At 36.0% G+C, this 23,168-nt stretch overlaps 3 protein-coding genes across 7 annotated transcripts; 1 reads left to right on the plus strand and 2 right to left on the minus strand.

Moving 5' to 3' along the window:
• Positions 1-553: 553 nt before the first annotated feature.
• On the minus strand, positions 554-8,905 carry LOC122309446 (probable protein S-acyltransferase 23). Of its 4 annotated transcripts, XM_043122941.1 has the most exons (14): positions 8,360-8,903; positions 7,871-8,011; positions 6,750-6,812; positions 6,323-6,435; positions 5,469-5,548; positions 4,150-4,313; positions 3,469-3,610; positions 3,268-3,367; positions 3,018-3,075; positions 2,588-2,665; positions 2,359-2,457; positions 1,945-2,023; positions 1,703-1,851; positions 554-1,073 (listed from the first exon to the last, which is right to left on the minus strand). In XM_043122941.1, exons 1-14 carry the CDS (start codon positions 8,591-8,593, stop codon positions 885-887), a joined length of 1,689 nt encoding a protein of 562 aa, XP_042978875.1. In that variant the 5' UTR covers positions 8,594-8,903; the 3' UTR covers positions 554-884. The 4 variants fall into 4 exon arrangements, with proteins under 4 accessions (XP_042978875.1, XP_042978877.1, XP_042978876.1 ...); XM_043122943.1 differs by lacking the exon at positions 2,588-2,665 and having other exon boundaries at positions 8,360-8,905; XM_043122942.1 differs by lacking the exon at positions 6,750-6,812 and having other exon boundaries at positions 8,360-8,902.
• A 124-nt stretch (positions 8,906-9,029) lies between these two features.
• LOC122309448 (soluble inorganic pyrophosphatase 6, chloroplastic-like) lies at positions 9,030-13,455 on the plus strand. Of its 2 annotated transcripts, XR_006242433.1 has the most exons (7): positions 9,030-9,355; positions 10,242-10,402; positions 10,832-10,932; positions 11,043-11,224; positions 12,196-12,294; positions 13,047-13,196; positions 13,284-13,455. XR_006242433.1 is itself a non-coding variant. In XM_043122947.1 (6 exons), the coding sequence occupies exons 1-6, from the start codon at positions 9,104-9,106 to the stop codon at positions 13,137-13,139; spliced, it is 888 nt and encodes a 295-aa protein (XP_042978881.1). In that variant the 5' UTR covers positions 9,031-9,103; the 3' UTR covers positions 13,140-13,455. The 2 variants fall into 2 exon arrangements, 1 of the variants encoding a protein (XP_042978881.1); XM_043122947.1 differs by having other exon boundaries at positions 9,031-9,355; positions 13,047-13,455.
• A 1,960-nt stretch (positions 13,456-15,415) lies between these two features.
• Positions 15,416-22,833, minus strand: LOC122311500 (probable sphingolipid transporter spinster homolog 2). Its single transcript, XM_043126075.1, has 16 exons — positions 22,385-22,833; positions 21,071-21,202; positions 20,551-20,652; positions 19,459-19,563; positions 19,271-19,346; positions 18,509-18,583; positions 18,183-18,285; positions 18,042-18,107; positions 17,717-17,792; positions 17,478-17,575; positions 17,194-17,270; positions 16,946-17,059; positions 16,640-16,759; positions 16,187-16,315; positions 15,946-16,024; positions 15,416-15,769 (listed from the first exon to the last, which is right to left on the minus strand). The coding sequence occupies exons 1-16, from the start codon at positions 22,501-22,503 to the stop codon at positions 15,642-15,644; spliced, it is 1,599 nt and encodes a 532-aa protein (XP_042982009.1). The 5' UTR covers positions 22,504-22,833; the 3' UTR covers positions 15,416-15,641.
• Positions 22,834-23,168: the final 335 nt, after the last annotated feature.

A 23,168-nucleotide genomic window follows, 5' to 3' on the forward strand; every position in this document is an offset into this window, starting at 1 on the left:
AAATCCAAGATCTGCCATATGGGTACCTATTGGTCTCTACTCCAATTTACAGTACCTCCACGAAAGTGGGGAAAACGTGGACTTGGCAAGTGTGAAACGGCCGATCATTTCATTTCTAATTTCTACGCAGCTGCATTTTGATATCAAGAGTCCCTAGCAATTACACCATCAGGATACATACGAGAAAGGGGTCCAGCCAGCATTCTTGGAAGTACTTCCATGCATGATACCTAACTTCCGTCAACATCAACCTAACTTCCAACATCAACCAAAATTCTCGACTCTTGAGATTAATCCACCCATAGCTCTCTCATTACATTTTGAGGGCATGTTTGGAACTTTCTACTTGTGCTGCCTGTCTTTCGATTATGGTAATATATAATCTGTGTTACATTTTGGGCGAAGATGTCAAGAGATCTAGTGGTTATAATGGTAATGTTAAAACTATAGTAGCAAACGCTGAAACAGGAAGAATTAGAAGTCCAAAATCTCGGGGAGACAAAAAAGCAGAACACCTGCGAGTTCATAAACTACAAGAGTTTCCCAATGAAGCTTTGTTAAATTACGCTCAACTCTTCATTTTTCCCATTATTAATGAGAACTTGTATAAACAGGTTCCTCGAAGTCAATTTTGGAATACAGGATAGAACATTGTACAGAAATTAAATATATATATATATATATTCTATTTCTTTTCTATCTGATGGTAATCAATAATACACATGGGTAACTATAAATTGGACTGTTGTATCCCTAACCGATCAACGGTTTATACAACAACAGATACAGGACCATAATAGAGTGAGGCGGCCACCATGATCGAGACTGGGGGAGAAAACAAGAAGCCAAGCTTAGCTGTAAAGCTGCACATCATGGCGATAACTCTACCTAGCAACTTGCTGTAATGGAGGCCAAGCAATTTCATCATCATCTGTGTAGCCTCGAATAAGAAAATCTGCACAATTCTTTTGGCACCCATGGTTATATGGATTATGAAACCGCCCATCTGGACCACGAAGATACCCATAACGGATGGCATTTGCAAATTCATTGGTGGTGATATTTCGAGCTATCTGCGTTACAAATATAAACAATCCATTAACAATTAATCATTATTCGGAAGTTCTGAAGACAGTAACTGGAAACATCAGGATGGCATAAGATTCATATTTATGAAGGCTTCAAGGCGGAGCTTTTGAGAGTTAGCAGATATCTTTTTAGCATCTTACATGTATGTTTATATATATATATAATTGACATTAATATAGAAATAAAGTTATGCATCAGTGTTCTACTTCCCCAAAATTAGATTATGGAGTGCAACGGTAAAAAATGGTATGTTGGAACTCAAAGATGTTAGATACTTCATGAATTTATGCAAGTACTAGAAAGTGCTATTCTGTGACATAATAGCTGTGGAGTGCTATAAGTACTGCACCTAAGATTTCATAATCCCAATCTTTCTATTCATCCCTTTCTTCTGTGCAATAACATAATCAGGCATCCCTTATTCCACTAATCAGTCTCCCAATCTCAGACAATGCAGTTGGTCAATTTTCCACAGCCCCACATACCGTGGCATCTTTTGGTCAACATGAACAAGTGTGTGTACATACAAACTCCCAGGCAGCGTGCTTGAGAATATATATATTTTGTTATAAACATTCTTCAAGAATCTGTTGGTAATGGTTTATTAAATCACCTGCGTGGCCTGTGACACAGTTAAGATAGTGGCCGCAAGTAAAATAATAATGTCCACGAGCAAAAATGCAACACCACCAGGATGTCGAACTACCACATGATGAATCCATGTTTCTTCAGCTGGCAAGACTGGTATCTCCGTCCAAATCCCTGTGACAAAAACAAGGACGCTATCTAGTCCAAAAATGAAACGACAAAACCCATACCAAAATATATGCACCAGCTAAGATTAAACCACCATACTTTGAATTCCAACTGCTGCAGCAAGCAATGATGTCAAAGTTCCCAGGCAAAGAAAAACAAAGAAGTCCCTCTTGTTCCTCTGCAACATGCATCATCAAGGTGACAGTGAAGCTAATTGAAAGAAAAGGGATTAAAAAGAAAAACGGAAACACTAATGCTGCAAATTTAGTAGCAGAATCACATATAGCCTCTTATTTTTCCATTATTGCACAATTTATTCAACAGAAGAATGGATGAAACTGAGAAGATGTAAGAAACCCAAAAAAGATGTTTCAAAGACAAAATACGAATAGTTTACTGATACAATTGTTAATAACATGTATCTTACCCATTTTACAAAAAGACAATCTTATGAATCCAGCACAAGGTTTTATTTTCCTTTTTTTTGGACTAAATAGTTTTAGTAGTTCTTACCTTCCCAACACAATTAGAGATCCACGGGCAATGATGGTCAAACTGTTCCACACATCGCTTGCATGTGGGGCAGTGCTTGGATCGAACAGGCCTTATTATCTGAAAAGAAGGAATTGAGAAAATTCACTAAAACTATTGAAGACAGCAACTCAGTCGTTTATATGCATATAGAAGAACATTTAGAGTATTATCTAAAAAACTTGGAAAAGAAAATTTTCATCAAGCAAACCTTGCAGGTAGGGCATAATTGAGACCAATTACCAGTCCATATAGGGGAACTGTCTAGATCAATATTCAACAAAAGATCCTGCAGAAGATCAGAATATCATTTGGAATACAGTTACATCTGCATGAGTCCCACAGCACAGAATAGACTATAACTTAAGACTCTTATGTATAATATGTTTCAGCTGTATCATTTACTTTTTGGTGGACAGATTGAATTGGACAACAGGACAGGACGTCCACTAACTAATAGATTCGGATTTGGGTGGTGAACTCTAAAACCCGACATATTATTCTTTTTTTTATTATCCAATTAAACATATCTGAATGATCCACATATAACCCACATAACCTCACTTTGAAGTAAGCAATTTTATTGTAATAGGCCGCACAGTACAATAGGTAACATGTCCTACATTAGAGATAGAACACACCTCTGTATCTTTATGACTACTGACATCTCCCTGCCTTTTCACATAACCGGGATCTTTACTGTACCAAAAAACCAGAGAATGTCACACAGGTAATTTAGATTATGGTATAATGACAAGCTCCATGTAGCAGCACTCTTCTAGATGTATAAAAACGCATTACACTGTAGTCTAGAAACAGTGCTATGAGATAACCACCAAAGGCCAAAACCTACTACTGGTAAAACAGATGTATGGCAGAGCACAAGATTACCTACTACACTTGTAGAACATAATCAGTGAAACAATCGCTAGAGAAACAGCAGTCCATCCCCAAAGTCCAACAACAGCGGTAACCTTTGTAAGATTAGGAGCTAGCACAAGTAGTAAAAGTCAGTCATGATTGAAAATATAGCATACCTCCATCTGCAACTGGAAGGAAATTGCAAAAAAAAAAAAAAAAGAGCTTATTTACCTGCAAGAACTGAGTTGATGAAGAGAACCATGAGAATAATTATAATGCAGAATAGAATAGGAGCATAACCTATATCCGCCATCTTTCCATGGCAAAGTTTGTTTACACAGTTGTTGTTGCTGTGAGTCCGCTGTGCATTAGACTGCCCAAAAAAAAAAAAGATTATGATCATGTGCAATGCATTATAAGGTATGAACAATTTAAAGACTGAGCAACCAAGTTTGGAACAAAGTAAACTCAATATAAACGTGAAGAAAAAAAAAAAAAACGAATTTGGGCATTGTGTAGAATTAGCTGATGAGCAGAATCGTGTCTATGATAACAGGTGTCAGTTTTCCAGATAAGCCCTAGCCAAGTTGCTAATGTGGATCAATATGGTACTTTTTCTCCCAGTAGTTCTTTTTTTGATAGGTAAAAGAAGTTTTATTGATCCACGTAAATAGGCAAAGCCCGAGTACATAAGAGATATACGAAGAAGAGCCTAATTACAAAACTACGTGCTACTGATAGTAGCATACAAATCGAGCTTCATAATTCATTGTCCAAAACAAATTATAAAAATTGTACCACTAAACCTCAGATAATCACAGTTGCTCATATCTAAAACTCTCACTTGGAATTCTTTTGTGCAGGAGTATAAAAACATGGGCAATATCAATAGAAAGATACAAAAATACGTACAAGGAAAAGAGCAACATGCCGATGACCTTTATCAGATGCGAGCTGAACAGGAGTAAATCCAGCATTATCTTTCGCCACCAGTTCCTGTTTCATGCCGGCATGTACCAGCACAGTGCATGCCTCCACATTTCCTCTTATTGCAGCCCAGTGCAAAGGGGTACAACCTTTCATATGATATTCAACATTAGCACAATTTCCAAAGCCACCTTTTTTTACAAATGGTCCAGGCCACTGAAATGTAGATCAACACGAATTTTGACAGAATGTTGGTGGAGTACTTGGAATATCTTATCCGTGCATTTATATTCCAGGTTGGCTAAGTACTCAATCAATTACAAGATTTTTCCTTACCTCAGCATAAAATTTTCATTATTTATTTGCATCTATGCAAGTCATGGAGTTACAATAAAATAAAATTCAGAAATCAAGTACAATCAGGTGTAACTAGATTTTAGTTCCTGCTCTCCATGTTGTTGTAGTAATCATATTTCCTATTGTGCTTGAATGAAATTATTTTACTCATAAAAAAGGGGGAAAAACTTCTTATTTTTTTCAAAATACAGTCTACAATAATGTCAGGGAAATTACTTATAACAAAAAATGTCAGGGAAATTTTATGGCCATTTGTGTTTCTACCGCAAAGCAATTACACATGCCAACTTACCCAAAAATTCTAAATTAAAAGAAAACAAAGTGAACTTATACAATAGTCATTAGACATATGGAGAGACCTGATGAAAAGATCTCACAGTCAGGTAAGGTGAGCTTCTAAAGTACTCAATTACGTTGGTCTGCGCTGTTATCTCATTTTCTTTAGAGGAGTGGGGGTTATACCTATCGTCATTCATCCCGAAAAAGGGCAGACAGGAATTTGCTCAAGTCGCCTCCACATTTCTAAACTATGATTAGAAACTCAATCAAACTTCCACAAGAGAGTATTTTCTTATATACCAAATAAATTTCTTTATAGTTAAACAAATATTTATTTTGTTTTATATTTCTTTTATACTATAAATATAAAGCATATCAATTTAAAGATTTGCAAGTATATATATATTCTACTAATGAAAATGAATTTAGAGATCTATCATAGATTCATAATTGCCACTGTTGGTGTTTTATGTTGTCAGCTATGAAAGAATTGGAATGGTATTATCAGGGAATTCTACCACATTCTGCTATATATAATATAACTTCCAGAATCATACTATTTCTAGAATCACACTATCACTGGATTTGAACTGGAATATTAAATTAATAATTGAGAAATCATAAAATCATAAAACCAGTTCCAGAAGATCAATCCCTGAGTTACTTACCTTCTTTATCCTGTCTGCCTTGCCATGCATCTCTAAATAGAAGTAATCTAATTGTATCTGCAAATCCTTTATATGCAGCCCTGGTATTGGAAACATGAGAAGCATACATTTTCACTTAATCAGCTTAGAAAAATCTCTATATTTCCAAGTTATATCAATACCAAAGCTAATGACCTCATAATTTAAACGATTAAGAATAGTTGATCAAAACTTGATCTAACAGTTAGATGCAAAGTTTCCTAGACAAGTCTTTGATAGTTTTCTTTTGTTTTTTGTTTTTTGTTTTTTTTCCTTAAGAATTAAAATAAAATCAAATTTTTTCTACTGGTAAGAAACACAATCAAAATTTAAACATGGAAATCAGCAGCCCAGTACCAGTTTTTACAAAACTATTACATATATCATGATATATCACACCTCCTCCATTTATTTGCACTAAATTTCTTCCAAACATGAAATACTTGCATTTAAATTATCATACAGGAGATTCACCATGACAAAGATGCATAATATAGAATATTCAATGATGGTCCAAATTGTACTTTTACTTAGCTCCATGACTCTCTGACTTAAAAAAGTTCATGATCTAGAAACCACTAAATTGAAGGCTTAGCTCACTTGCTCAAGTGCTCGCAGAAATCGAGTTGAGTGCATAAACCCTTTTGGAGAATACCGTACGGGTTCATTTGTTGAATTTACCTCAGAAGGAAAACGAAAAATATATATAGAAAGAATTTGCAAGATCAAACAACCTGTGCCGTCGCCCCAACCGCCCAACATAAAACAGTGTTAAAGACAAACTGCAAAGCTCATGTCATGATGAAAATATTACAATCAATTGCTTATAGACATACCAGTGAAGAGGGCTCCTCCCCTCATTATCAGGTACATCAAAATCAGCTTGATACTTTGCAACAACGTGATTCAAGAAAGCTGTTTGTCCATATTGAGCAGCAACATGAACTGCCTGCAGTAAACATGCAAGTATGTTAATAACACACTTTTGGAGATCTATCCCAATTACATGCAAGCAATACATTGGCAATTAACATTAAGAACTCACTTCCACAAAACACCAAGTTAATTGGAATTGAACCCCTTTCACCCATAATTAGCAGTTTAAAGAAGTTCCTCATATAACCTATCACCAATATATCTATGCATTTCTTAACTTTGTAGATAACTTCATACATATGCTCTCCCTGTGTACTTGGGCTTTGCCTACTTCTACAAATAAAACTCTTGATTGCCCATTAAAAAAAAAAAAATACATATGCTCACCAACAGTTGAGGCTTCTTACTCACAGAGATCAGGGTTGTAAATAATGGTGAAAGCTGGTACACCTATTTGGCAGATTGCATCAAAGTATTGGGAACAAAGCTCAAGTTAAAAAGCATTTTTCCAAACTATTAAAGATCAGCCATGAGGATCCTGTTTAGCCATTGCAAAATTTTCAACTTCCTGAAGAACAGGTCAAAAGATTTAACCTGAAATTGCATGTTAAAGCTTCAACTGGTCGTAATAGGCCGCTAACACAACAGAGCAAATTTCAGCTGAATCAGCATCGCGAGTGGAAAATTTCATATAGATTTTCAAACTACATTAGGCTTTGTATTTTCATCTTCATGCAGCCAGAGAAAAATCTTGAGCATGGTATACCTTTATAAATCAGGTTTCAAGTCCTCAATATTCACTATATTCCAGAAGAAGTGGGCAGAAGAGTGATTGAAGGAAGGTCTATAAGCGATATATGAGAACAATAAGTTGTTTTGAGTTCATTGGATTTATCATTTGGGAGCATGTTAAAAATCACAACTCATCATGTTGTAAACCATCATCATCTTTGAAGCAATATTCATACATTGTCCTCGTAACAGTTTTGCTTATTTATTTAGTTGCATGCACAATGTGAAGCTTGACCAAAACCTCGCATGTGCAATAAGGTGCATGCCCATATCATGGATGCCTGTGTCAAGCTTTTCTTTTTCCTTGCCTTTTAAAGAAAACGACAGAATGGGAAACACCTAACTAGTTCTTACATATGTTACCTATATTTATCAACAATTTTCACTTAAGAAGTGCAATCAATCATGCCACCACAGCTCAAATCCTTAAGAGATTTTTTTTTTTTTTTTTTTTTTTTTGTAATATAGCCACCGGTGTCCATTAAAAGATGGCCCATAACAGCAGGCCAACCAAAATCACAGTCCCGTCACAACTCTATTATAAAAACGTGAGATGCATGAAAGGAGGCCTATCAATATCCTAATCATTTTCACTGGTATAATATTTCCAATACTTATGTCAAAGCAACCATTAGTTATTTACACATACAAAATGACCAACCCCAAATTCCAAAGAAGAAATTTAAAAAAAAAAAAAAAAAAGGAGAGACAATTACCCGATACCCATTTACATCAGCTGCTTCAACCCGAGCTCCATTCTGCAAGAGCACATCTGCGACAGCAATGGCTCCCCGAACCGCTGACCAATGCAGAGCGGTCTGTTGCACATTGTCAGTTGCATTGACATCTCCCCCATGCTTCACCAACAAAAAGAACAACGTATCCAACTATATCAAACCCCACCCAATCCATAATCCAGCAATCCAAATAATAAATGTATAAAATATGTTCAATCAACCACAACGGATTATTTTAAGGTATTATCTTTTTTCCTTCCTTTTCTAGTGAAACCCAAATTCAAACCAACCTCAACAAAACCACTACATAATCCATCTATTAACACATATATTCATAAAGGTAGTGTTATTTTTCATTTATAACACCAATTCGGCTAGTTGGAACAAGACCGCCAAAGAAATCCTCCATTCAGAAGATTTTCATGTCATATACACATACATACACAAATGCCGGAGTGTTGAGAATACCACAATGATGTACTGCACGATGTCAGGGAAGTTGTTGAGAGCGGCCCACTGGAGAGCGTAATACCCATTCGAGTCAGGTTGAGAGAGAGAAGCGCCGTCTTCCTCGACGAACTTCCTCAATTTTTCAAAATCCCCATATGCGCAGGCGGAGAACACGTCGATCGCAGCCACACCGCTCGGGTTTTGCAGGGCATTGGAGTCCGCTGACACAACCTCAATCTCGGACGAAGACATTTTGAAGTACCCCACATGCAAATAAACCGGGAGAAGAAGCAGGGTTTACGAGAATTGGGGAGGTCTAGGGTTTATAGCTAATCGTTTTGTGCGTATCAGTAATAAAGGGGGAGTCTTGACTCTTCCTGCTCAAGTTCGAACTTCCAGAAGCTTCTTTGCCATTGCAAAAGATGTGTGAAAGATCTTGTACCCGATCAAATAATACCATGTAATGCTTGTGAAATTCAGACAGACTGAGGTATCTCGGATCTTGGGGATGCCGAAGAACAATCGTTATCAATTATTTTTAATTTTTATATGCTGCAAAAAATAATTGTCAAGAGTATTTTTTATGGAAAATGGTAGGATTATTATTATTTTACTGTCTATTTACTATTTCGGTCAAACCAATTGGATGGTGCCACGTCACCACTAAAAAACGCAAAACCCCTGACCATCTTCTCCGTGGCTCTCACTCTCACTCTCCAGTCTCACGGTCGGATTCTCAGTCAAGCCAAAACCAAGCCAAGCATGGCGGCCACGACAGCCGTTGCCGTAGCGAGCAAAGCCAACGCCTCTTGCTTGCTCTTCAAGAAGCCGTTCCTCTTTAAACATGCGCCTTACAGCAACAGCCTCTGTTTCAAGAACTTGAGGGTAGCGTCGTCGGTTAAGAGGTTGCTTACTTGTAGTGCTATTTACAACCCCGAGGTTCAGATCAAAGAGGCGGGTCCGCCCGAAACCCTAGACTACAGGCTCTTCTTCTCTGACAGTTCCGGCAAGAAGGTACTCTCTCTCAATTCTCTTGAGTCTTGTTTGATCCACCGGAATGTAAAAAGAAGTTCGAGTCTTGAATCTATGGGAAATCGATTGTGATATATCCTTCCAAGTTTGAATATTCATCTACTGAACCGTCATTTGGTGCATTGTTTGGTTGACAGGAAATGTGGGAAATGGATGATTAACTATAGTTTTGAACAAACTAGCTCTTTTGCTTAATTAATTCTACCGTTCTAATATTTGTGTTGGTTGTCGAGAGAATGCGTGAGGAAAAGCGAGAAGTTATGTCTTTTGGTATCAGATTTTTCCAATTCCTTGATTTCCTGGCAAATTAAGTATAGTTCGACTTTATCTAGCTAGTTGTTAAGAGAAAGATTTTCTGGTTCAAATTGCCCCATATGTGTTTGACATGGAATAGAGTTTTCCGACCTTTGTAAGCACTTCTGGTTACCTTGAAGACGTAGGAAATGAAAGTATAATCGAGTTCTGAATGAGGTGAATAGCTAGTTTTAGAACTGCAAAGGAACACAAACATGACATCAATATTCAAGTTGTTTCCTTTCCCCTTTTTCCTTCAGTTTCTTTTTAGAATCTCAATGAAAGGTGGTGGTTGCCAAAAGTAGGAAGAGAAAACAAGTAAAGTACTTCTTGTCTGGAGAAGCAACAATTTTTGCACAACCAATATAATTGTTGGGCCGAGTTGAGATCTCTCTTCTTGTCTCCCATTAATTCAGTATTCTGATATGGTTTTAGCCTTTTTTTTATTCTGTCTACTGTTTGGAAAAGATGGAGTAAGGAAATAAATGACAAGTTGTTATAAGATAAAAGAGAACAACTTTTCTTCTTGTCTTTACCTGCTAATATTTAAAGAACTTATTTCTTTCTGTAACAGATTTCCCCTTGGCATGATATTCCATTGCACTTGGGAAACGGTGTTTTCAACTTTATTGTTGAAATCCCCAAAGAATCAAGTGCAAAGATGGAGGTTGCCACTGATGAGCCATACACTCCCATAAAGCAGGATACAAAAAAGGGAAAGCTTCGATACCATCCGTAAGATTCGATATCTTAGTTTTTCTTTGGACATATGTTGCTAATCCTAATTTATGTGCTTGTATTTGTGATCATATATATTTTCATGCAAGCATATCTAAGCTCAACTGCTGGTCGAGTGTGCAAAGCCCTAGTTGTGAATGTGGAAAACAGCTAGTGTCAGTGCTCACTAGTTGCTGTCTTCCATAGAGAATTTTTTGTTTGGTAAAAAGTTGATGATAATGATAAACCTGACTTTATTTCTATCTTTATACTTTTGAGTTTAACTCCCTAGAAATTTTACATAAGCTAGTTGTGATTATAAACTCGCTGTCTTCACCCAGACTCAGGTTTATTTTCACTTTATGTCGATCCTTTATTGCATTAAAACTATTGAGCTTAACTCCCTAGAGATCTAAATTCTGAATCATCTTTCTATATGATTGTTAGATACAATATAAATTGGAATTACGGATTGCTTCCACAAACATGGGAAGACCCATCCTTTGCTAACTCTGAAGTTGAGGGGGCATTGGGGGATAATGATCCAGGTATATGACCACACAATTATTTTGGGTTTGACCGTTCTTGTATGTTTTTCATTTTTGGTCCTACACAGCAATCAAGGCTAACGTCCTTTCTGTTTTCTTTTAACCTGTAGTTGATGTCGTCGAGATTGGTGAAAGTCAGAGAAAGATTGGCCAAATTCTTAAAGTCAAGCCCTTGGCGGCTTTGGCCATGATTGATGAAGGTGAGCTTGACTGGAAGATAGTTGCAATTTCGTTGGACGATCCAAGAGCTTCTCTTGTGAATGACATCGATGATATTGAGAAGCATTTCGCGGTAAGCCCATTTCTAAGTGTTGATACATTTTCCCGAATCAGCCCCTCCCCCTCTCATTGTGCCCAGTGTTGTAATATCATCGGTTTTGCTCTAAGTGGCCATGTCAGGTTTTTTATCGAAGAGACTCACCATGGTAATAAATTGTGTAACTTTTTATGAAGCAATATCATGTCTGTAACCAGATCAGGTAGCAACCAGAAAGTTTCCGAATAAGTCATGGCCTTAAAGGTATTTGTGACTTAAAGTTTTAATAGTATGGGATCATTGTGTAAAATTGGGATTAATTGTTCATTCTCAATGAATTTTGGCTGGCATAAATCTCATGGTGATACATCATATTCACCAAGAAGATAAAGAGATGTCCAGGTTGTAAAATTGGACAAGGGTGGAAGAGAGTTAGGTTTCTTAAAATGCAGATGCAACAATTGACTAGTTGGCTGGTCTATATAGGGATGGCAGAATTGTTTGACATTGCATGAAAGTGGTTCCTGTAATTCAAATTGAGACCTACAAGTTTATTATAAAGCTTACTTACAGGTAACATTATTTAAGAAAGACATAGACATATACAAAGGAGAATGGCGGTAAACCATTTCTTGTTGTGGAACCAAGAAGGTTGAAACAGGGCTTTGTTGGGTCGAGTATTTCAGCTAATTTGTCTGTGGTTTATACATCTCAGAAGCATAATAGTGAAGTTACTATCAACATGGTTAATCCTTTCCCCTCCCTCAGCACATTGTTTGGGGACACATCTATCTATGAACAAATTGCTAATGATATAAAATAAATTGAGGTTTTATGTGCTAGAAGGAAACTGCTTCAAGCATTCGTTCATAGTATAGCCAAAGGGTAAAATGCAGAAAACGAGTTCATTGTCTCTTATAAAAATAAAATTAAAAAATTAAAAAAAAAATGGTGCATTGTCTCCTATATACAATTCCTGATGAGGTCTAATATGATGGTTATTTCAGGGAACTCTCACTGCAATTAGGGATTGGTTCAGAGACTACAAGATTCCTGATGGAAAACCAGCTACCAAGTTTGGTCTCGGAAACAAGGCAGCTAACAAGGTACTGTTTCTTTCTAGTTCTCTGGTTTTCTATGCTTAGCATCTGGGAGTGGTGAATGCGATCCCCCACTTTGCCTGAGATTGAGACATTTCTGCCCTTTATAATAATTCTAAGAGGCTTCAATTTATAATATTGACCAATTATGTTTTAGTAGAAGCTTAGACTAGATTTGGACTTTCCCTCAGTTATTACATTACTTCCCATACCTAAGAGTAACTGATAACAGGAACTGGAACTTTCAATTGAACTAGCTGTTAGTTATCCTTTTGTACATTAAATTATGGCTATGTTTATTTGGGCTGATTCTTGAATCACTGCAGATTTTGGTCAAGTCTTGACATGAGCTTTACTGCCTTTCTTTACCTTATCTTTGAAAAAAAAAATGCCACAGGATGAAACCATTTCAAGATTTATAAGAAGAGTACGCTCAGGACATAGCATTATAATAAGGGAAATACTTAATAGGCAAATGGATTATAAAAAAATAAACTCATAAATTGATGTAACTTGATGTGGCATGTCAAATTGTAAAATTATTTTTATTATAAAATAGATTTAATAGATCCCATGAAATCACCTCAATTTGTAAGTTTATTACGTGTAAATTTCTTTGTGCATATAACAATTCTCTTGTAATAATATACATTCGGTGCATAGCATCATCATCATTGTTGTTATAAATGTTACCGTCGCCTGTTCTCCCAACATATAATAGTGCTCTTTTTGTGTTATTATTTCTGCCTGATAAACAGGATTATGCTCTTAAAGTCATCGCTGAGACTAACGAGTCCTGGGCTAAACTTGTCAAGAGATCGTTTCCTGCTGGAGAGCTTTCACTTGTGTAAATACATTGGCAAACTGCAAGTCGGTGTACTACAGTGTACCGTTTGGTGGCGGTCCGGGTATGCTCTTATGTTAATGTCAGGTCAATTTTCCCGATCCCACCGTAAGGTATTATGTTAAGGCGGTCATTTTTATTTGCTTTTCAGTTTCAGTAAGTAAACATTCTACTTGATGGGAAATTGAGAAAACTGACACTTGAAGCAAGTAATATAAGAAGTCAATAGTGGATCCCTCTCACGTGTGATGCATAGATATTGCGATGCCCACGTGTTCTTTCTGGAATCTGGACGGGAATACTTAAGCGTTTGTTTAAGCCAATGCCCTTTGTTTGCAAGTGTTTGTTTGGTAAAGTCAACCTGCAATTCGGGATTTTATAGAATCCAAGAACCTTTACATGCAAAGTACGCCTCTTAACCGCGATGTTAGCAGCTCGTAAAGAACAAAGAAACTGCCACTGATCTGAATATACATTTAGTAAGAAAGTTTGTTATACACGGACAAATTTTGAGTACACAGAACGCCTGCAGGAAGCAGAACTAGCCTTGCCCCCAACAAACCAGACCTGGAAGTGGTAGGCCAGGTACACAAACGCTCTCTACCAGCAGCTGAGTTGAAGAGCTTCTGCAAGGTCATTCTCCGACGCAGAAGAAGGGTCAACAGTTACAACACCATGTTCTTGTTTATCATCCGGTCTTGCTTTGCAGATGACTTTCTCTAACGAAAACTGCTTCAGTGCCGAGATCAGGTTAAGCCCAAAAGATGTTGCAGGTGGTAGTGGTACTGGAGAAGGAAGAGATGCTGGGGAAGTTGATTTGCCGTGGTGACATAGAATGAGCATTGCTGCTGTTGGCGCCATTGATCAACGGAAATATACATGGATATGTACCGTTGAAAATCTAGATATATATAAAGAAAGTGACAGATTGACGGAGATATCTTAAACCGGCAAAAAATGAATCTGTGGGTGTTGCTCCGTTGGTTTTAGGTAATTAAGAGTAGGGATCGACGGTTGGTTCTTTGGGTTGGGATTTGGTTTAGAATGACAATTCAACCAATCATCCATTGACATATGACAACTGCACTGGTCAATGTGAGGTGCGTTGCGTTTCATTTATGAGAAGCTCATTCCCGGTATCAGAGTTGCCTGTGGTTTTGGGCGACGTTGTTTCGGGAAGTACGTTGTTTTCTACTTACGTATAATGCATTCTACGTAAGCATCCTCTTGGAGTACGGATTCTACTTGGGAAAATCTCCTCTTTTCTACTCTGAAACATTTTTCTCTCTTTTTTTCTTGTACTCATAATTCACGGCGCAAGTGAGGAAAAGTCTTACGGAAGTAAACTCAAAAATACACATTTCAAAAAAGAGTTTCCTTACGTAGAAATAAAATCTCATATTTATTTGTATATTAATATTGATTTTTTTATATTCAAAATTTAAATTAATATTATTTTTAATAAAATTTATTTTTTATCAATTATATTAAATTAATTTATATATTAATACATAATTATATTTATAAGTAGATTTTTCTTTCAAAAAAACATTTCAATGCTCCTCGTATCCTTTACGATTCATATTGAATCATTGAAATTCACTTTTTCTATTTTTTATATTTATTTTTACAATATATTATATATCAATTTATTTATTTATATCATTTATATAATTTTTTATTCTTTTTAAATATTTCCTTCAACTATTAATAAATTTAAAATATCTTTATATTTTTTGGTATTTGTTATATATTTTTATATATAATGTGATATAATTCCATCCTATAAACAATAAAAAAATATAAATCAATTATGATGAAATGCGATCATATTACGGAAATATTTTCAAGATGTTTTGTGGAAGAGAATGAAAGAAATATAAGTATTTTAGATGATGAACAATAAAAATAATTTGCTTAGAAGGTAAAAATCAAAGTAAAAGTAAATGAGAGTAAATAAAATATTAATAATAAAAAGGTATTCACCGGATAATAAAAATAATTTTACAATCTATCATACCACATCATCTATGTCATTTTGTAAATTTATTTTTGTAAAACTATTTTGATTAAATCATTTTTTTTATATCAGCAGACACGTTATTGTCAAACTACTTTTTCTTTTCTTTTCTTTTTTTAATTTTTTCAGCCGCAAATGCCAACAAAGGCCCCGGTGATCTTTTTTTAACAATCCATATATTTTTTTTTAATTATTATTTCAGCTGCAAATCCACCATGTCTTGTGTCTACTGCCTCCATTATAGACATTTGATGATGTGAAGATTGCAAGGAAGGTTGATTCTTTGCTATTCATGCGCAGAAGACATCATCTTGGATACTTAACAATTTACACTTGTTTTTTAAAATGCCTTTCTTTTTCATTCCAAAACTGGGACAAGATTGTAGACCATCTTAATCAAACCACCAGGACGTTATTTACATAAAAGAAAAGCATTCGAAGTGCTGGCCTAAACAAAGGATTTGAAAAAATAATAATAATAATCTAAGGTCAAGCTGTAGATAGCGTTGTTTGTGCCATCTTCCCTTCAAGCAAGGGTGTTCTGCTTGTCCTATCAGTTGCAATAACTTGATGCTCGCTTTCCTCATCAAATCTATCCACGCTGCGCATAAATACTCCTGCAGTAGAACATATTGGTCTCAAGTAATTGTGATAACCCCCACTATTTACCAATGAACCAATGCTATCTACTCTTTACTTGAGGAACTTTGGTGCCGCACCCGCCATTCATTATCAGTAGATATGAATGCTCTCCTTTGTATGGAGAAAAGGAAAATAACTAATAAGAACTTACCGATGAACCAAATTCCGGCCGCTGGAAACAAAATCACTGTTAGAATAAGAGCAGTCTCCCTCCAGTTGTTGACATAATCCTGCATGATAATTCCAAAGTAAGGTCAGTTAAATGCGGGTCTAACATGAATGAAAGACCAGTACAACGAATTCAATTACTTAAGATTGTGCATCAGTCCATTGCTTTCTATAATGAAACAAGTTATATTAGGGAGAACATGTAGCAATCAAATATGAAAAACCTGGAGAACTCCAACAAGAGGTGAGGAAGGAACATCTCCGAAGATGTGAATTGCAACAGTAGAAATAGCCATAGATAGTGGTCTCATACTTGGCTTAACAGAATGGAGACATATATAATTTACAGGTCCCTGCAAAAGTAAATATTCTTTTTAAAAAAAAAAAAAAATCCTGTACATAAAGATATTGTCGGGAAAAAAAGACGGATGAAATTCTTTCAATAACAAATATTTCAGTTTGCTTAGGAACCACAAGATCAAGAATGCAGCTACCAATTAACTACAAGCAGATCAGATAGTTTATCATACATGAATATCTTATATATTAAAACAAAAAAATTATTCATCAAATGCACTTTATTTTACCCTGTAATTAATGCAAATATATAATAGCTGTGCATGGAACAAATTCAACGAGGCAACCAACATTCAATTTTACATCGAGGAGGAAAATACCTGAGTGGCAAAGACAAGGAGTTCACCAACTGCAAAAAAAGCTAGAAAAGCATACATGCTCTTGAAACAAAAGGCACTGAAGCAAAATACAGCTCCAATAAATGTTGTCACTGAAAGAAGCTGCAACAATTGGCAAGTAAAGAATTTAGTGGCAGAGGCAAGCTGAAATAATTTTGACGTGGTGATTCAAAAGAAATAGTATCTAACAGCTTCACATGGCAAACAAATAGAGTAGAACTTTAATAAGGCACCCTGACAGCACGAAAGTAATCCCAGAAGCTTTAATCTAAACTCAAAAGCACCTACCTTAAAAGCATTTGAAATGGTGTTTGTCATAAAATCGAGAACAAAGCCTCCAGCTACTGTGCCCAATATTCCGCAAACAACTGTGATCCCTCCAAATATCAAATCTGCATCGCTCTGCAAAAATACCAAATTTTATATAATGCAGCAAGATCACCGAGTTGTATCTTGGGGCTACACTGTTGAAATTTAATGAGTACATCTTATTTATGAAAATCTTATGAAATTAAATGAAAGAGGTAACAACTTACCATATTATATATGTTTTTACCAGCCTTAGGCCCCCAATATGAGTATGCACCAATGACGAAGTTGTATGCTATGTAACCTAAGGGTCATTCGGAGTTTCAGATCGTTAATATAAAGAATGGGGAAAGCAACATGTTAAATTATTGCATTTCAAATATACCAAAATGAAAATCACAACTAGCAAGGATGAAATTCTCTGGAGTAACTTATTGAGCAACATAGTTTATTAAATGAAAGTAGCTACTACATATGCAGAAGGTAGCTGTAAAGCAGGTGAGAAAAATACCTAGAACGTTAACGACATACACCTTCTCAAGCAAAAGCACTTTCAAATCTATCATAAATCTTGCAACTTGATTTGAAATCTTGGTTGCAACTTTCACCCTGCCATAAAATAAGATCTCAGAAAATCAATATATGAAATATTTTGGCAGATGTGTATATGCTTTGCAGGTTGTATAAAGGCCTATGAATCGCATTCAATAATAATTAACGCCATGTGTGCTTAAGGATGAAGCTCCTCACGTGGCAGGTTTACATGAGTTCTTATCCCAAAACTTTTCCTCTGTGGATGCAGCTCCATCATTACCAACTGCAGCCTCTGTAACCATACATTGAGAATCAGAATAATCATTATTAGAGCTAATAAAGAGAACTACTATATACAAAACTAATCAACAGAGCAGATTCCTGTTATATTTCACTACATAAGATATATTAATAGCTTTAAGAAACAATCCTTGTCTGTCAGTAAGAATAAGATGTTCATCACCAAGTGGATGAAGTACTTCACAGAAAAGTAAAATAAGCAGATACTGTATAATGCCATCATAATGATAACATGCAGCACCTTGAACCTCCGAGGCCGCTGTCTCTACCTCTGCCAGTGCTTTGATTGACTCAGCTGGAGCAAATCCTGCATCCCCAAGTTGTTTAGAAACATACCAAAAATGATTGCAGGATTATAAGTGAATACATTAGGAACACACACCTTTCAATTGAAGAGGCTTCATCACAAATCCTAGAATAGCGAAGGGAAGCATTAAAGCTGCCTCTATCCAGAATGCCAGACGCCAGATGAAATTACTTCCAACCTATAGAGGAAAAACAAAAGACGAATACATCGAACTCAATAAGACCAGAGCAGGCAACATAAAGGATATGGAAAGAAGTGAGAAACAGCAATTAGAATGTGAATTGTAGTAGGAGATGAAAATGGCCTCACAAAATTCTCATGATTTTACAACTAAACATTAATCAGGAGTTCAAAGTTGACAGTGGACTTTAATCATGAAGCAATTATGTAAATGGACTTACCAATCCACCATAAACATAGCCAAGTGCATATCCAGTTGGTATGCACATGTAAAATATTGCAAGCCATGCCGTTTTCTGACACATATACAGGTTATTAGAAAGAGGTTCCAAGCAGATAAAACAGGTAAAATAAAAACAAGTGTAAGATCATATAGAAGATTCCTAACTATAAGGGGAAAAGGAAACAGACAATGATGTAAACCTGAGATTAAATTATATATAAAAGCAGTTGACATTTGAAAATGGAAGTGCACTTACATGAAACATGAAAACTATGACTACAACATTTTTATGATCAGTCTCCTAAAGACAAAATTAATTATCTTAACATAAGAATCTTCCAACAAACCTTCAAGAACAAAAAAATGCTGTTCGTGAACTAGCAGAAAACAACGGTGTTGACTCAAAGAAAAGTAAGGGAAGCCATCTTATCCCATCCCAATTCCACCCTCCTAATCAGAATAAACAACTCGGTCTAAAGGCAAGTATTTAAAACGTTCGTGCCTCAATGTCCAAACTGAAAGAGCAGCACAATTTCTGATGGCAGCTGACCAGTAGAACACAATGCAATCACAGAAGCCAAAAGAAATTGGATGCCATGCAACTGTTAGCACAAGTGCAGATGGTGCTTTAACTTTGATTTGCCACAGAATCATTACATCCAAAGATTAAAGGGCCTTAAACTTAGCACAGCACACAGCACAGATCATGCAATGCCAATCATACTAAAAGGGAAAGGGGAAAAAAAGAAAGAACAGAAACCTGAGCAGCTGGGGCATTATCATCAATGAATGGTGCTGCTAGACTTATAAATGAAGCCTCACCAACACCGACCAGCCTATAAAAAAAGAGCCTCATTACTTCTTATGCAAAGACCGAAATGAAAAGTATATTAGATGACTTGATGTTGTGCGTGTGTGTACACATATAATTATGAGTAAGCCACTTACATGCGACAGATTGTAATGGACCAGAAATCAAACGAAAAACCGCAACCGACAACAGCTAAAGTCCAAACCGAAAGTCCCACTCCAATAAGCCTAAATGGATTTACGCTGCAAATTTTCAATAAAAGTAATTTAGGATTCTTAAGAAATTTAATTAATGATGGGAACCTGGAATGATATATTTTGGCATAGGCAACAAAATTTAGACCCCAAAAAAGAATCTAACATTTTCTCTTTCTCCAATCGCTACCAATTAATTAAAAATGCCAAATTAATATGCAATGGAGAAAAAACCTAACAGAAATGCAAAGATGGTTGCAGTGAAAGCCTGGATTCACAATCCAAGTTCAATAACCCTAAACAAATTCATGGCGCAAAATTTGATTAAAACATAGAACCTTTTTTTGGGTAGGGTAAAAGTAAAATTTTATTGAAGTAAAGGTGAACACGAAGTACACTGGAAGTATACAAAGAGCATATTAAAACATAAAACCTTGAAAGAGATCCACTAAAAAAAAGTCATTTGGCATGTAATGCAAGGTTTAAAGCCAAAACAAAACTGAAGTTAACAAGAAAAAGGCCAAAACAAAAAGGAATTAAACTTCTTCCCTTTCTTTGTAATTGATAAACGAGGCACGGTGAATTGCACAGCAATACAATTTTATTCTACAACAAGGCTGAAAGAGTTCTGCCTCCATTACATATAAGACATGTCAACCTCAAGGATTCAACTCCCCAGAAGGATAAACAAGAACCTTACCTAGACTTTGAACACCCCTTTTTTTCGATAAGTAGATTTTGAAAACCACTTCAATGATCAAGTTAGAGTGCATATTTTAACAACTTGTATGCTGTGCCATCATTGTCACAATCATCAAAATATCATCCTTGTTTTAGGTGGTGCATTTACTATCAGTTTCCAATTATCTGTATAATGCAGCGTTTTTTTTTTTAGCAAAAAAGAGAGTTACATGCTTGCAGTGAATCATAAATCCTCTTTAACATATTAGAAACCCAATTTTCAAACTACATTACTATTTCAATAAATTGTAATAAGATAGGTTGCCAAACTATGCAACACAAAATGGTTATTACCTCTTTGCTAACGATGCAAATATAGGGGAAGCCACAAGAAGTCCCACCATAAAAGCAGATGATAGAACTCCATCTTCAAAATTGCTCAAGTTAAACTCCCCCCTACATACAATAAATAGGGAATCAAAATCAGCAAAGAAATTTAAGATTCTTGAGAAAATAGATGGTCCATAATTTTAATTCCCAATCAAACATCCCATGACTATCCACAGTCATGCACCCCAGCACACACAACCTCAATCACTTAGTAGCTGCAGTGAGCAGATGTAATTTTCAGACTGCATAAATCTGGAAAAGGATAACAGCAAAGTATTGAACTAACAAATAGTTTTCTCAATTTTCTCATTTTTATTGCATAGCATGATTCTTGGAAACAGATGAATGTTGCTGCTGTCAAATGACCACATACAACAGTGAAAAAAAAAAAAAAAAAAACCTGTTTTGATATACAGTCACAACCAGATGGTAAAGGAAGGAATACTTTCACAGATTCAAATGAGCGCCCTTAGCATAATCTTACTGTATTCCGCTACCAGATGTGCATGTACCACTTTTTGTGCAAGTTCCTTGACTCCCATTCACACCATTGCTTGCTATTGCTCCCCGATCCAAATAATTTATCAAGTTAATCACACAAAAGATAACAAGTAGCCTGCAAAAACAACATACATAAATCTAGTATATTACAAGATCAACAAAAATGATATTTGTGAAATCTTTAAAATGGATAATGAAGTTTGAATGTCAAGATCTTTATAATACAAGCTCGGGATTAAATCTAATAATAGTACATATAGACCCACACTCAAACTTCAAGAAGTTTTGGGCGACCATTTGTTTTGGCACAAAAAGCCAGGGCTGCACATACAGACACATCCACAGAGATTTAATTTTGACAATCTAATGAATCAGCCTTCTACTTTTAACTTCAAAAGCATAACAGCCATCATTCTGCCAGTAGTACCTAAAAGCAACCCCAGCCAAACCAGAAGGGCTGGGGAGTCAGTAAATTAAGTATAGAAGTATCATTTTTCTTGAATGCGTCATTCTATGATATACCAGAATGACTTTTTATCAAATCCAAGGATTAACTTAGCTGAACACTCAGTAAAGAAACAGCAAAACATATGCTCCAACCCATCAATGTCAACCTCTAAAAGTGGTGAGACGAAACACGCAGAGCACAAATGCTCAGTGAAGCTTGGGATATAAACGTGTAGGGAACAACTTCAAGATTGGGAGATTTAAAATTCTTCCATTTTACTGGACGAGAGTTTCAATTCAATGAATGCCTATCGGCCAATTTGACCAGAGGAGAGACTAAACAGGAAATAAATTTTAAGTTTTAATCTCAGGTCTACAGAATCTTGATTTCTAAATTGTAAATATACGAGAATTACACCGATCCCAAATAACTGTATTACGCAGTGGCTATATGCCGCATCATTTTCCTCCAATTCATATGAAACAACAAGCATATATGAAAACGCTTTTTTTTTCGTTCACTTTTCTCAGCAACCAAACACAGTTTCAGCAAACATCAAAATCAAAGTACGCGTTTTGAAGTTTCTGCACATTGACATTGGTTTCCTGGAATACAAAAACTAATCCAAAAGATAAATTTTGGCCCAAAACTAATCCGCGTCCTAAATTCTCTCAGGAATCAATACACAAGGAATCTGAAGCCTGAATACCAGACACTCTCATTACAGCCACCCCGCCCCGCGAAAATAAAAAAACGAAACGTTCCAAATTTTCTTTATTTTCTTCTCCCAATTTTCTCAAGGACCAAACAGGCACCCCGGAGAAAAGGGAAAAAAAAATAAAAGAGTACCTTTTTGGCGTGAACCATGAAGGGTTGGGAGCAGTGGTAGGAGTTCCCTGAGCCATCTGCGTTTCAGCCGAAGGCTTGGAGTCCTCTGAAGGCTTTGCTTGTTCTTTCTCCAGTGCCATAAAGGACAATAATAATGAAAACAATTATCTTGAAAAATTAATTACTTCGATTATGGGTTTTGAACGGTAGTTGGAAGAGGAAGAGTGGGTGCTTGGTTGAATCCAAAAAGGGAGCATCAACCTCTGGAGTTTTATGTATATTTATAAACCTCGGAAGCTTTTTTTCCGCTGTCAAATTTTGGGGAAACAAACATATTGTGAGCTGGGAATTGCTTTGCTTTCCCAAGCTGATATGAAAATAGAAACCGGATGGGAAACGGAGTGTCAAGAAATAAGATCCATGTCGTAGAACCTCTCTCTCGCCCAAAGACTTACGGATTTCACGAGGACTAATACTTTGTTCACAGCTAGATTTCTTTTTCGGTTCTAATCACGTGGTGTGTGGTTACAACATTGGGTTATGAGCCTCCTCGTTTTGATTATCAGCCGTTGATCTCTAAGCATCTCCCAATAAGATACGAGAGTGGAGGAATATCCCCCCCGATATTCCCGATTTTCAGTTTGCGAATAATATATTTGTATCATAATATTAAATTATATGTAATAATCAAAATTATGCACGTGACATGACAGACAAAAAAAAATAACTATTTTAGGTAACAAAGGTAAATATGAGTCGTATGTGTTGCACCTAATCTATCTGTATTTTCAAAGAAAATCGGACA

Source organism: Carya illinoinensis, chromosome 5 (assembly GCF_018687715.1).
Source record: "Carya illinoinensis cultivar Pawnee chromosome 5, C.illinoinensisPawnee_v1, whole genome shotgun sequence".
Classification (NCBI taxonomy): Eukaryota; Viridiplantae; Streptophyta; class Magnoliopsida; order Fagales; family Juglandaceae; genus Carya; species Carya illinoinensis.

Bases quoted from the DNA above. Each gene is read 5' to 3' on its own strand.
- LOC122309446 (XM_043122941.1), bottom strand. From the start codon at position 8,593: ATGTCTTCGTCCGAGATTGAGGTTGTGTCAGCGGACTCCAATGCCCTG. The intron at 6,813-7,870 runs GTAATTGTCTCT...TCTGCCAAATAG, and splicing joins CTGATGTAAATGGGTATCGG to GTGTACCAGCTTTCACCATT. The intron at 5,549-6,322 runs GTATGTCTATAA...TTCCAATACCAG, and splicing joins GGGAGGAGCCCTCTTCACTG to GGCTGCATATAAAGGATTTG.
- LOC122309448 (XM_043122947.1), top strand. From the start codon at position 9,104: ATGGCGGCCACGACAGCCGTTGCCGTAGCGAGCAAAGCCAACGCCTCT. The intron at 10,403-10,831 runs GTAAGATTCGAT...TATGATTGTTAG, and splicing joins GGAAAGCTTCGATACCATCC to ATACAATATAAATTGGAATT. The intron at 12,295-13,046 runs GTACTGTTTCTT...CCTGATAAACAG, and splicing joins GAAACAAGGCAGCTAACAAG to GATTATGCTCTTAAAGTCAT.
- LOC122311500 (XM_043126075.1), bottom strand. From the start codon at position 22,503: ATGGCACTGGAGAAAGAACAAGCAAAGCCTTCAGAGGACTCCAAGCCT. The intron at 20,653-21,070 runs GTAAGATTATGC...TATTGTATGTAG, and splicing joins ACATCTGGTAGCGGAATACA to GGGGGAGTTTAACTTGAGCA. The intron at 18,108-18,182 runs GTGTGTGTTCCT...TTGGGGATGCAG, and splicing joins GAAGCCTCTTCAATTGAAAG to GATTTGCTCCAGCTGAGTCA.